At 48.3% G+C, this 12852-nt stretch overlaps 1 protein-coding gene across 1 annotated transcript; it reads left to right on the forward strand.

Moving 5' to 3' along the window:
* The first annotated feature begins 258 nt into the window (after nt 1-258).
* On the forward strand, nt 259-7286 carry mrpl20 (mitochondrial ribosomal protein L20). Its single transcript, XM_038773390.1, has 4 exons — nt 259-476; nt 635-745; nt 4009-4086; nt 6890-7286. Exons 1-4 carry the CDS (start codon nt 390-392, stop codon nt 7061-7063), a joined length of 450 nt encoding a protein of 149 aa, XP_038629318.1. The 5' UTR covers nt 259-389; the 3' UTR covers nt 7064-7286.
* Nucleotides 7287-12852: the final 5566 nt, after the last annotated feature.

The following is a 12852-nucleotide window of genomic DNA, read 5'->3' on the forward strand; positions in this document are numbered from 1 at the left end:
GTCAGAGGTGGGTTTTTTACGCAAAGAGTGGTGAGGCCGTGGAATGCCCTACCTGCAACAGTAGTGAACTCGCCAACATTGAGGGCATTTAAAAGTTTATTGGATAAGCATATGGATGATAAGGGCATAGTGTAGGTTAGATGGCCTTTAGTTTTTTCCCATGTCGGTGCAACATCGAGGGCCGAAGGGCCTGTACTGCGCTGTATCGTTCTATGTTTAAAATGTATCATTTCACACGCATTTGATACATTAGTGCAGGCTCCGCCCCCTCAGCGCCAGCACACGGGGGGAGTCAGAGCGAGGGGCAGGGCTGAGGCTGGGCTTCTGATAACGGGGGAGGAGGAGAGGTAGGGGGAGAGTACACTCCCACCCAGGAGGCCGAAAGCCGGATGGTTTTCCTGTCGCTGTCCCGTTGGATCCGGAACCGAGGCCCCGACCGCTACTGGCGGCGCCAGGAGATCCTTCAACACGCGCGGGTGAGAGGCTGGGGGAGACCGCGGGGGGGGGGGGGGGGGATGTGGAGCTGAGGCCTGGGGTTGTCCGGATCCCCGGCCTGGCGTATTGGCCGCTCCCTGTGGGGACACCCCCTCCCTCAGGATGATTCTCATTCCAGTCTCTCTTGTGTCTCCGGCAGCATTTCCGAGGCAGGAAGAACCGATGTTACAGCCTGGCTGTGCGGGCCGTGCGAAGAGCCTTCCTCTACTCCACCAAGGCCAAGAAGCTCAAGAAGCGGAACATCAGGATGGTAAATCCCGGGCTGGATGGCAGTGGGTAGCTGGGGTGGGAGGCGAGGGCTCACATAGCCGGGGCACTGAGAGGGCACAGGGTGCATATGGAGCTGCTGGGCTGGGCAGACCACTGGCAAGGTCATGGCCTGGGGAGAGGCACATTGAGTGGGGATGGTGCACACAGGGCTGCTGCCCCTTCAGCAATGATGTGAGAATGGGGCCTTTTTCTTTTGCTCGTTTACCAGCTGTGGGTTTAGCCGTCTTGGGCCAACATTTGTTGCCCATCGCCACATGCCCTTGAGAAGGTAGCGATGAGCTGCCTCCTTGAACTGCCGTCCCTGGGGTGCAGGTACACCCACAGTGCTGTTAGGGAGGGGGTTATCACAGAATTGTTCTGGTGCAGAAGGAGGCCATTCCAGCATTTTGAACCAGTGACTGAAGGAACGCCGCTAGATTTCCAAGTCAGGATAGTGAGTGGTTTAGAGGGGAACCTCCAGGTGGTGGGCTGTAGAATATGACTTGAACCTGCCATTGTAATCTGGCAAAAGGGTGATTTTATTGTGGCGAGGGATAATCAGGGTAACCAGGAAATTGCTGAGTAACTGCAGAAAAGAAAATTGTTAAATGGGGAGGGGGGCTCCGCAGGGAACTAGGCAGGCGGCTGGGGTGGGGGGGTTGCATTGCAGGTTTGTACATCTGTAGGATTGGAATGACCTCTATCAAGAAGTAGTTGAATGGTAGATGTGAGGCTTCTGTGCAGAATGATTTTGACCACTCGAACAGTCTCTCTTATCTGTGTTTTCATGGGTTGAAATGTGGACACCTAGGGCTGCTCTTCGTTCTGGTAAACCTGCAGGTTCCGGCTGCAGATGTTCCACACTGCTGAAATACTGTCCCTGCTTCATAAAACAGCTGATACAAAGAGCGGTCAACTAATTGACTTCATTGCCCCTTACATCTGTCACTTTTCCTAAGTGGGTTCGCTGTTACACAGTGCCCCTCATCATTCTGTCTGTTTCCAGGGTGCAGGTGATTTGTGCCCTCATGGTGGCAGTCAGCTCTGCCAAGTACTGAATGGCGACATTGATGAGTTCCTGAAAGGTTCTCCGCAATTGTTGTTAGAAGGTGTTGAGGGGAGTCCTGATTGATTTGTCACAGAATTGTTCTGGTTCAGAAGGAGGCCATTCGGCCCATCGTGTCTGCATCGACTCTCCGAATGACCATCGCGATTTAGTGCCATTTCCCTGCCTTTTCTCTGAATTGTTTTCCCTGAATTCCCACATTGTTTCTATTCAAATAATCATCCAATGCCCTCGTGAATGCCTCAATTTAACTTGCCTCCACCACACTTCCAGACAGTGCGTTCCAGACCCCGAATCTCAGAAATACACAGTGCAGAAGAGGTCCTTTCGATCCATCGAGTCTGCACTGTCACATGAAAAGCACCTGACTTACTACCTTATCCCATGTGCCAGCACTTTGCCCATAGCCTTGAAGTCATGACGTGCCAAATGCTCATCCAGGTACTTTTTAGAAGATGTGAGACAACTCGCCTCTCCCACCTGAACCACTCATGTGAAAAAGCTTTTCTCGCATCATGTTTGCTTCTTTTGCAAATCACTTTAAAACTGTCCTCTCGTTCGTGATCCTTTTATGAGCGGGAACCATTTTCCCCTATCTACTCTGTTCAGCCCCTTCGTGATTTTGAACATCTCTATCAATTCTCCTCTTAGCCACCTTCTCTCCAAGGAGAACAGTCCCAACCTTTCCAATTTAACCTCATAACTGAAGTTTTTCATCCTGCAACCTTTCTTATGGAACCTCTTCAGCACTCTCTCCAATAGGTTCACATCCTTCCTATAGTGTCGCGCCCAGAACTATACACAGTACTCCAGCTGAGATGCAGCTCCAACAAAATTCAAGAAGCTCGACACCACCCAGGTCAAAGCAGCCCGCTTGATTTCTCCCCCATCCACAAACATTCAAACCCTCCACCGTAGAACATACATAGAACATAGAACTTACAGTGCAGAAGGAGGCCATTCGGTCCATTGAGTCTGCACTGACCCACTTAACCCTCACTTCCGCTCTCTCCCTGTAACCCAATAACCACATCTAACCGTTTTGGACACTAAGGGCAATTTAGCATGGCCAATCCACCTAACCTGCACGTCTTTGGACTGTGGGAGGAAACCAGAGTACCCGGAGGAAACCCACACAGACACGGGGAGAACATGCAGACTCCGCACAGACAGTGACCCAGCAGGGAATCGAACCTGGGACCCTGGCGCTGTGAAGCCACAGTGCTAGCCACTTGTGCTACCGTGCTGTCCACCGATGAACAATGGCAGCCGTGTGTACCATCTATAAGATGCACTGCGGGAACTCGCCAAGGTTCCTTAGGCATCGTCTTCCAAACCCACAACCCCAACCATCTAGAAGGACAAGAGCAGCAGATACCTGGGAACACCACCACCTGGAAGTTCCCCTCCAAGCCACTCACTATCCTGATTTGGAAATATTTTGCTGTTCCTTCACTGTTGCTGGGGAAAAATCCTGCAACTCCTTCCCTAACAGCACCGTGGGTGTACCTACAGCTCGGGGACTGCATTGGTTCAAGAAGGTGGCTCACTACCACCTTCTGAAGGGCAACTTGAGATGGGCAATAAATGCTGGCCTAGCCAGCGATGCTCACATCCCGTAAAACATTTTTTTTTAAAGAAAAAACTAGTGTCTTGTATAAGTTCAGCATAACCTACTTGCTGTTTTACTCTATGCCCCTATTAATAAAGCCCAGAATACTATATCCTTTACTAACTGATCTCTCCACCTGTCCTGCCACCTTCTATGCATATACAAACCAAGGTTCCTCTGCTCCTGCACTCCCTTAAGTATGTTACCCTTCATTTTATTGTCTTTCCATGTTCCTCCTACCAAAATGCGTCACTCCACACTTCTCTTGGTCTATGTCTAATCTACTCAACGGCCTTTCAGAATGTACACGCCAGTTTTGGATTTCCCGTCAGACTGTGGCAATGGGCAGCCCCATTCTGATGTATTTGAAAACCAGAACAACCAAAATCCTTGAACCCTGGCTCCAACTGAACCCAAACCCACATTCAGCATGCACTGCCTCTCCAATCAGAAACCCGAGCACAAATAAAGGAGACGATTCAACACATCTACGTGCAGAGAAGATTCACTTGCTCGAAACATCCTGAGTTTAGAATAAGGTTGTAGTTGAAAGAAAAATGGTAAAGAGTGTTTTATTCTGTTTCAGCTTTGGATAAGCAGGATTGCAGCAGCCACGCGTGAGCATGGAATGAAATATCCTGCGTTGATCAGTAACCTGATTAAGGTGAGGGTTCAGCCTATAAATATTCCACCAGATTTTTAGCGTGGCACACTTTTAATTTTGCTATGCGGTAAAGGATTCCTTTGACCGGTATGTTGAATTTGCCTCCGTTTGCAGCACTCACCTCTTGAATCAGAAAGCGATGGATTCTGGCCCCACTTCAGGACTTGAGCACATAAGCTAGGCTGTCACTTCAGTGGGAGTTCTCCCGGTGTCCATGCCAACATTCACCCTTCAATCAGCCCTGCCGAAACAAATTAATTCGCTCTTTATCCACTTTGCTAATTTGGGACCCTTGCTGTACACAGATTGCCAGCAATGATGGTTTGAACAGCGAAAAGGGAGCACACTTCCAAATCTTAACAGCTAACTTGCTTTGAAGGTCTGTGGAAAGCATTGTAAATACAAAACCTGTGCATAGTAACTGATCTTTCTGTCACGTAAAATCGAAAAAGTGCAGAAAAACTAAAATTGCATCGCAGATCCGGGAACCATCATTTATTTTGTTCCGACCTGTGCAGTCCATTGAGAAGAAACATCCAGGTCACACTGGGTGCCATCAACATGGCTGACATGTAAAACTTGGAATGCAGGGCAGCACGGTGGCACAGTGGTTAGCACTGCTGCCTACGGCGCTGAGGACCCGGGTTCGAATCCCGACCCTGGGTCACTGTCCGTGTGGAGTTTGCACATTCTCCCCGTGTCTGCGTGGGTCTCACCCCCAAAACCCAAAGATGTGCTGGTTAGGTGGATTGGCCGTGCTAAATTGCCCCTTAAATGGAAAAATGAATTGGGTACTCTACATTTTTTTAAAAAGAAAAAAAATACTTGGAATGCAGGTATAGAAGAAATTCATAGTTGCAGTTTCGAAATGACGGCTAAGATTGGACCTTCGGGTGAATGAATTCAGTTCCCTCTCGGGCTTCTGCTCGAGAGCAGGGTGGGCTATGAGCACTCTTGGGGGGTGGAATAAGTTGTGTGGCTTGACGGAGCCAATACAAAGACTTAAATTGCTGACGGCAAGGTCGACACAAAGTTCGACGGAGACCCAAAGTACAACGTGCTACCTCCAACTAAAGTTTCAGAAGTAACTTGAGAATATAGCGTATAAAAACAGAGAATACTGGGAAAAGCCAACAGGTTTGGCTGCGTCTGTGGAGAGAGAAACCGTTCGGGTTTTGAGTCCAGCATGACTCTCTTCTCAGAGCTGAATACAGCATATGGAATATAGCAGGTTAGGTTTGAGGGCCCAAGCACTATACAAACTTTCCAAAATTCTCAGCTGGAGTTGGCCATGGAGGTTTTCCTGTGGATTTTTAAATCTACTGTTGCAGTGCATTTAACATCGGTGGCATAGGGGTTAGCACTGCTGCCTCACAGCGCCAGGAATCCGGGTTCAATTGCAGCCTTGGGTGACTGTGAAGAGTTTGCACCTTCTCCCCGTGCCTGTGTGGGTTTCCTCCTACAGTCCAAAGATGTGCAGGTCAGGTGGATTGACCAAACGGGCGGCACAGTTGCACAGTGGTTAGCACTGTTGCTTCACAGCACCAGGGTCCCAAGTTCGATTCCTGGCTTGGCTCACTGTCTGTGTGGAGTCTGCACGTTCACCCTGTATCTGCGTGGGTTTCCTCCGGTTTCCTCCCACAACTCCCGAAAGTCATGGGGCGAAATTCTCCCAAAACGGGAGAAATCGTAAAACTGCCGTAAAACCCGGGCGGGTTTTACGGCAGCGCGCCCCTTCCCGATGGGGGACCGATTCTGGTCCCCTGTCGGGGCTAGCAGCCCGACGTCGGAGGCTCCGACAAGTCGGGCTTAACGAAAATCGTTAAGCCCGCTTGCCGGAGTTAGCGCTGGCTGACGCGTCATATGACGTCAGCCACGCATGCGCAGGTGGGAAGACTCCACCCGCGCATGCGCGGGTGACGTCATCGCGTTTTTGCGCGAAACCCGCGCATGCGCGGGCCGGGTTGCCCCTCAGCCGCCCCGCGTATTGATACTGCGGGGCAGCGGAAGGACAAATAGTGCGCGGGCATCGGGCCCGCTGCCCGCGATCGGTGCCCACCGATCGCGGGCCCATGGCACCCTTGGCACGGCCGTGGTACTGCCGTGCCAATCGGTGCCATGGTTATTTTTTGCGAGTTTGTCACGACGTTTTTACGAACGGCAGGACCAGGTGTGTTTGCCGTTCGTAAAAAGGTCGTAAAGGGCTGGGACTTCGGCCCTTCTAACAGCTGAGAATCGCTGCCGGCCGTAAAAAAAACGGCGGCAGCGATTCTTGTCGGGATTTCGGCGGGGGGGGGGGGGGAGAATAGCGGGAGGGCGTCAAAAAAGTCGGGAAGGCCCTCCCGCTATTCTCCCACCCGTCGTGGGGGGGGGGAGAATTTCGCCCATGCTATTAGGTGCATTGGACAGTCTGAATTCTCCCTCGGTGTACTCGAACAGGCGCCGGAGTGTGGCGACTAGGGGAGTTTCACAGTAACTTCATTGCAGTGTTAAGGTAAGCCTACTTGTGACAATAATAAAGATTATTATTATTATTACTAAATTGCCCCTTAGGATTAGGGTGGGGGATTGGGCCGAGATAGGGTGCTGTTTCAGAGGGTGTAGACTCGATGGGCCGAATGGCCTCTTACACTGTAGGGACTCTAGCGCCTCGCTATATCGGCAAATGCTTCCAGTTTCTCTTGACTGCACATGCATCTCCATTTGAACAAGTCTCACAGCCCGAGACTCGAAGGTAAAGGGAGCTGTGTAAATTGGACGAGGTGCTTTCTCGATAGTTAAACCGCTTCTTTCTCTTTGGCAGTGCCAGGTGGAGCTGAACAGGAAGGTCCTCGCGGATCTGGCCATATATGAACCGAAGACGTTCAAGTCCCTGGCAGCCCTGGCTAAGCGAAGGAGGGAAGAGGGCTTCAGCAATGCACTGGGCGACGGTACAGAACCCACCGGCATATTTTCACGCATCGTACATTCTGACTAAAGGGATGTGCATGAATAATTGCCGCAAATCCTTCTTACCCAACTGACTGTTAATGCCATCACATTATCAAAATGTTTACAGCAGACTGTCTTTGCCTCAAGTCAGAAGATTTTAGCAGTCTTCTGTGTGGATTATTTGACAAGGTTTTTTCATTCCAATGCGGGCTTGACTGATAATTATTGTGTGCAAAATTCTTGCAATAAAATTTTGTAGTGAAATGCCATGAATTGCAAACAATAGTTTTGGGGTGGCGGGAGGGGAGTAGGATGTGGGGTAGCAGCAACACTGGCTGGAGAGTGGGTGTATTTGCAATGCTGAGGTTCGCTGATAGTCAATGAGGTTTTCTGGTTCTATAGAATGAGTGAATGTATCTGATCACGTTTGAAACGATAATTGTTTCCAAGCTTACAAAAGTAGCACAAATGGAAATTATAGGTTCCTGCAAGGTACAGTCGAGTAAGGGACTCCGTGAGACGACTGCTTGTGGAATCTCCGGTATCCTTGCCCAAGTCCGTCTCATTGCTCCCTTGCATTACTGTTCCACTGTAACCCAAACTATAATTCATTCTGCTCCAGTTAGTCTGGCGAGACGGTGGCATTTGGGCAATGTCACTGAACGAGTAATCCAGTTAACACTCTGGGGATGTGGATTTGAATCCCACCAATGGCAGCTGATAGAATTTAAATTTAATTAATAAATCTGGAATTGAAAAGCTTATCTCAGTAATGGTGACCATGAAACAATCATCGATTTGTCATTTTAAAACCCATCTGGTTCACTAATGTCCTTTAGGGAAGGAAATCTGCCATCCTTACCCGGTCTAGCCTACATATGACTCCGGATCCACAGCAATGTGGTTGACTCTTAACTGCCCTCTGAAATGGCTGAATTAGGAATGGTCAATCAATGCTGGCCTTGTCAGGAACACTCACAAAAATCACTTCCTGCATTTTATTGTGTGCAGCAGAGTATCTAACCCAAGGTCATCATCATTCTATGGTAGCTGTTACACAATGTCAGTGTCCTTCAGCTAAAACACTTTAGCAGCATGGGAATGTATGGGGCTGCTGCAACATTATGGTCGGGGATTTTCAAACCATTGTTCGAATAGCTGGACCATGACTCTTACAGTCTTGAGTATTCAACTTTTCTTCAGCAGAGATAACTCAGACTCACTCCAACTATTACTCGCAATAAATTCACTCGCAACAATTACTCACTCGCAACAATTACTCGCAACAATTACTCACTCGCAACAATTACTCACTCGCAGCAATTACACACTCGCAGCAATTACACACTACAACTATTACTCGCAATAATTACTCAGTTGCAACAATTACTCACTCCAAATATTACTCGCAATAATTACTCGCAACAATTACTCATTCCAACTATTACTCGCAATAATTACTCACTTGCAACAATTACTCACTCCAACTATTACTCGCAATAATTACTCACTCGCAACAATTACTCGCAATAATTACTCTCGCAACAATTACTCTCTGCAACAATTACTCTAAATAATTACTCACAATAGTTACTCGCAATAATTACTCTCAACAATTACCCGCAATAATTACTCGCAACAATTACTCACAATAATTACTCACTCGCAACAATTACTCACTCCAACTATTACTCGCAATAATTACTCACTCGCAACAATTACTCACTCCAACTATTACTCGCAATAATTACTCGCAACAATTACTCACTCCAACTATTACTCACAATAATTACTCGCAATAATTACTCACTCTCAACAATTACTCACTCGCAACAATTACTCACTCTGCAACAATTACTCGCAATAATTACTCACAATAGTTACTCACAACAATTACTCGCAACAATTACTCACTCGCATCAAGTACTTGCAATAGTTACTCACTCACAATAATTACTCGCAATGAGTCCCAGGCAAGTCAGTTGTTTAAACTGTAGAAAGATTACGGTGCAGATAGAGGCCATTCAGCCCATCGTGTTAGCACCGGCCAAAAAGGAGAAAAAAGAAACTTGCCGTTAATTTTAATCACATTTTCCGGCACCTGGTCCGCAGCCTTGCAGGTTACAGCATTTCGGGTGCAGATCCAGGTACCGTTTCAGCCTCAACCACCAACTTGGGCAGTGAATTCCAGGTGCCCCTTCCACCCTTTGACAAGGTTTTTCCTCATGTCCCCACTAATCCTTCCACCAATCACCTTAAATCTATGCCCCATGGTAATTGCTCAGTCAGTGGAAACAAGTGTAGGCTGCTCATCATTTTGTACATCTGTTAGTTCTGGGGTATAAAACTGGGATGTGGGAGTTAATTGGGCATCGCAGAGTCGGCACGCAATGTGTCAAGTGTATTTCTTTCCCTGTAGTGGTTGACAGTGCCCTCAACCGTGCCTCACTCAATTCCCACACTTCTGCCCTCGACCCTCCCTCCCAGAACCACAATATGTTCTCCTTGTCCTCACTCCCCCCCCCCCCCCTCCACCTGTCTCCCCCCACCTGTCTTTGTAGTCAAAGGATTATCCTCCAGATGAAGCAGCGATTTGCCTGTACTTAATTCAATTACAGTGCTAGTTGCTCACAATGTGGCCTCTTCTACATTGGGGAAACCAAAAGCAGAATGGCTGACCGCATTGCGGAACACCTCCATTTGGTCATCAAGCATGACGCCGACCTTCCTGTCGCTTGCCAATGCAATTCACCATCTCGTCCTCATGCTCACACGTCTGTCCTTGGCCTACTGGAACATTCTAGGGAAGCCCATCACACACCTCATCTTCTGAATAGGCACTTTACAGCTTTCTGGATTCAACATTGAGTTAAACAACTTTGGACCATGATCCCTGTCCCCCATTTTGAATTTTGTTTTTGCCAAGTGCCATTCTGGAACTTGTTTTGCTTTCAGGCTGAGCTGAACTTTATTCTACTATTAACAATATCCAGGCTGAGGCTGACAAGTGGCAAGTTACATTTGCGACACACAAATGCCAGGCAATGACCATCTCCTACAAGAGAGGATCTAACCACCACCCCTTGACATTCAATGACATTACCATCACTGAATCCCCCACAATCATTAGCCTGGGGTTTACCATTGATTAGAAACTGAACTGGACTTAATACTGTGGCTACCAGGGTAGGTCAAAGGATAGGATTCCTACGGCGCATGATTTGTCTCCTGACCCCCCCCCCCCCCCCCCCCCCCCCCAAAGCCTGTCCACCATCTACAAGGCACAAGTCATAGATTCATAGAATATACAGTACAGAAGAAGGCCATTCAGCCCATCATGTCTCCACCGGCCCTTGGAAAGAGCATCCTACTCTTAAACACACACCTCCCAGTAACCCCACCTAATCTTTTGGACATGGGGCATAGCCAATCCACCTGACCTGCACATCTTTGGATTGTGGGAGGAAACCGGAGCACCGGGAGGAAACCCACACAGACACGGAGAGAAAGTGGCAACTCCGTACAGACAGTCACCCGAGGCCGGAATTGAAACCGTGTCCCTGGAACTGTGAGGCAGCAGTGCTAACCACTGTGCTACCGTCAAATGGAATGTGAGTGCAGCTCCAACAACACTCCAGAATAAATGCTGCCTCACCAGCGACGCCCACATCCCGCAAATGAATTAGAAAAGTAACACCTATTCTAGAAATATGCTTTGTTTCTTTACCCTTTACTATTGCCATTCACTTTATCTTTTGTTCCATGGCATCCTGGTATTTAATCCTCCCATCCTCTAACCCATCTCTGATCTACCCTTTGATTCCACCTCGCCCTCTCCCCTTTTTCAACAGCATAAAACCCATCACATTTCTACATCTCTCCAGTTCCATAGTCGAGTCACCTTGGACTCGAAACATAAACTCTGTTTCTCCACAGACGCTGCTGAGTTCCCCCAGCACTTTCTGTCTTTATTTCAGTTCACCAACGTCCACAATATTTTGCCTTTATTGTATATGTGTGTCTGTCCGATTGTTACCTCTGCCTCTTCCCCCCTCCCCACCCCCACTATTTATCATTTCATTGCCCCCTCTGTTCTTCCCCCTCTTTTTCAGCCAATTTTTCCTCACTTTTTCCTGCACACCTCTCTGGGCTCTCGTTCTTGCTCTTTAACTCTCTTCCTCCCCTCTCCCCTGAAGAGGATGTGCACCTGTCTGGAATTCCAGAGGAGTGGTCAACGCAACATTTTCTTGTGGGTATCACCAAGCCAGTCATTTGCTCAGACAGACTGGGCCACAGATCTGGCGGGGGCTCCTGGGGCTTGTCACTGGAGTCTTGGGGAAGCTGGTCACTTGGGTGGGATTCAACGGTGAATGTGACATCCGATTATTTGAGCCGGACAGTCAGTGCGGGGCTGGACATTGAAGGGGCACATGTACCCTGACTAATGTACAGAAGCTGAATGTCAATTACTGACTATATCCAGTATTAGCTGGTCCATCGTGCCTGTGAAAGATCTCCTTCCGCATTACATAGAACAGTACAGCACAGTACAGGCCCTTCGACCCAAAATGTTGTGCCGACCATTTATCCTAATCTAAGATCAACCTAACCTACACCCCTTCAATTTACTGCTGTCCATGTGCCTGTCTAAGAGTTGCTTCAATGTCCCTAATGACTCTGACTCCACCACCTCTGCTGGCAGTGCATTCCACACACCCATCCCTCTCTGTGTAAAGAACCGACCTCTGACATCTCCCCTTTACCTTCCTCTAATCACCTTAAAATTATGTCCCCTCATGACAGCCATTTCAGCCCTGGGGAAACGTCTCTGGCTATCCACTCTATCCATGCCTCTTATCACCTTGTACACCTCTATCAAGTCACCTCTCTGCCTTTTTCACTCCAGTGAGAAAAGCCCTAACTCCCTCAACCTTTCTTCATAAGACATGCCCTCCAGTCCAGGCAGCATCCTGGTAAATCTCCTCTGCACCTTCTCCAAAGTATCCACATCCTTCCTATAATGAGGCGACCAGACTGGACACAATATTCCAAGTGTGGTCTAATCAGGGTTTTATAAAGCTGCAGCAAAACCTCGCGGCTCTTAAACTCAATCCCCCTGTTAATGAAAGCCAACACACCATACGCCTTCTTAACAACCCTATCATCCTGGGTGGCAACTTTGAGGGATCTATGCACGTGGACCCCAATATCCCTCTGTTCCTCCACCACTTCCAAGAATCCTGCCTTTAACCCTGTATTCAGCATTCAAATTCGACCTTCCAAAATGAATCACTTCACATTTATCAAGGTTGAACTCCATCTGCCGCTTCTCAGCCCAGCGCTGCATCCTGTCAATGGCCTGTTTGTGACGCAGTGGGTCGCCCCCTGCCTCTGAGCCAAAAGCTCCGGGTTTGAGTCCTATTCCAGGACTTGATGGCCAAGGAAGGTGCATTGATAACATGGTCAACAGGTTGAGTTTCAACCTGCAAAATCCTTCCAACACATGCCGATAGCTGGCGATAAGAATGGAAGAGATTCCCCATCAGCCATGCTTGATGCGGATGGCACCCCTCAGGTTATAAGCCTTTGGTGACAGACTAGTGACCTGTTCCAGGAAAAACCTCGCTTTGGGAACAGATGGAAGTCTGCTTTATGCACCACTTGGTCTGGGAAGAGAAACATCTACAACTGGCCAGGAGTATAAAAACTGATTAGAAGAGCTATTATAAAAAGGAGAATAGCTGAAGTAGATGCTAGTCCCTCAGGACAGAGAACTGTAACCTGCAACAGCCCTCAACACTATCTACAACTCCACCAACCTTTGTGTCATCGGCA

Source organism: Scyliorhinus canicula, chromosome 16, assembly GCF_902713615.1.
Source record: "Scyliorhinus canicula chromosome 16, sScyCan1.1, whole genome shotgun sequence".
Classification (NCBI taxonomy): domain Eukaryota; kingdom Metazoa; phylum Chordata; class Chondrichthyes; order Carcharhiniformes; family Scyliorhinidae; genus Scyliorhinus; species Scyliorhinus canicula.

What these genes read in the sequence shown, in the direction of transcription:
- mrpl20 (XM_038773390.1), top strand. Translation starts at nt 390, where the DNA reads ATGGTTTTCCTGTCGCTGTCCCGTTGGATCCGGAACCGAGGCCCCGAC. An exon ending in AGATCCTTCAACACGCGCGG is followed by an intron (nt 477 to 634) that starts GTGAGAGGCTGG and finishes TGTCTCCGGCAG; the next exon opens with CATTTCCGAGGCAGGAAGAA. An exon ending in TGATCAGTAACCTGATTAAG is followed by an intron (nt 4,087 to 6,889) that starts GTGAGGGTTCAG and finishes TCTCTTTGGCAG; the next exon opens with TGCCAGGTGGAGCTGAACAG.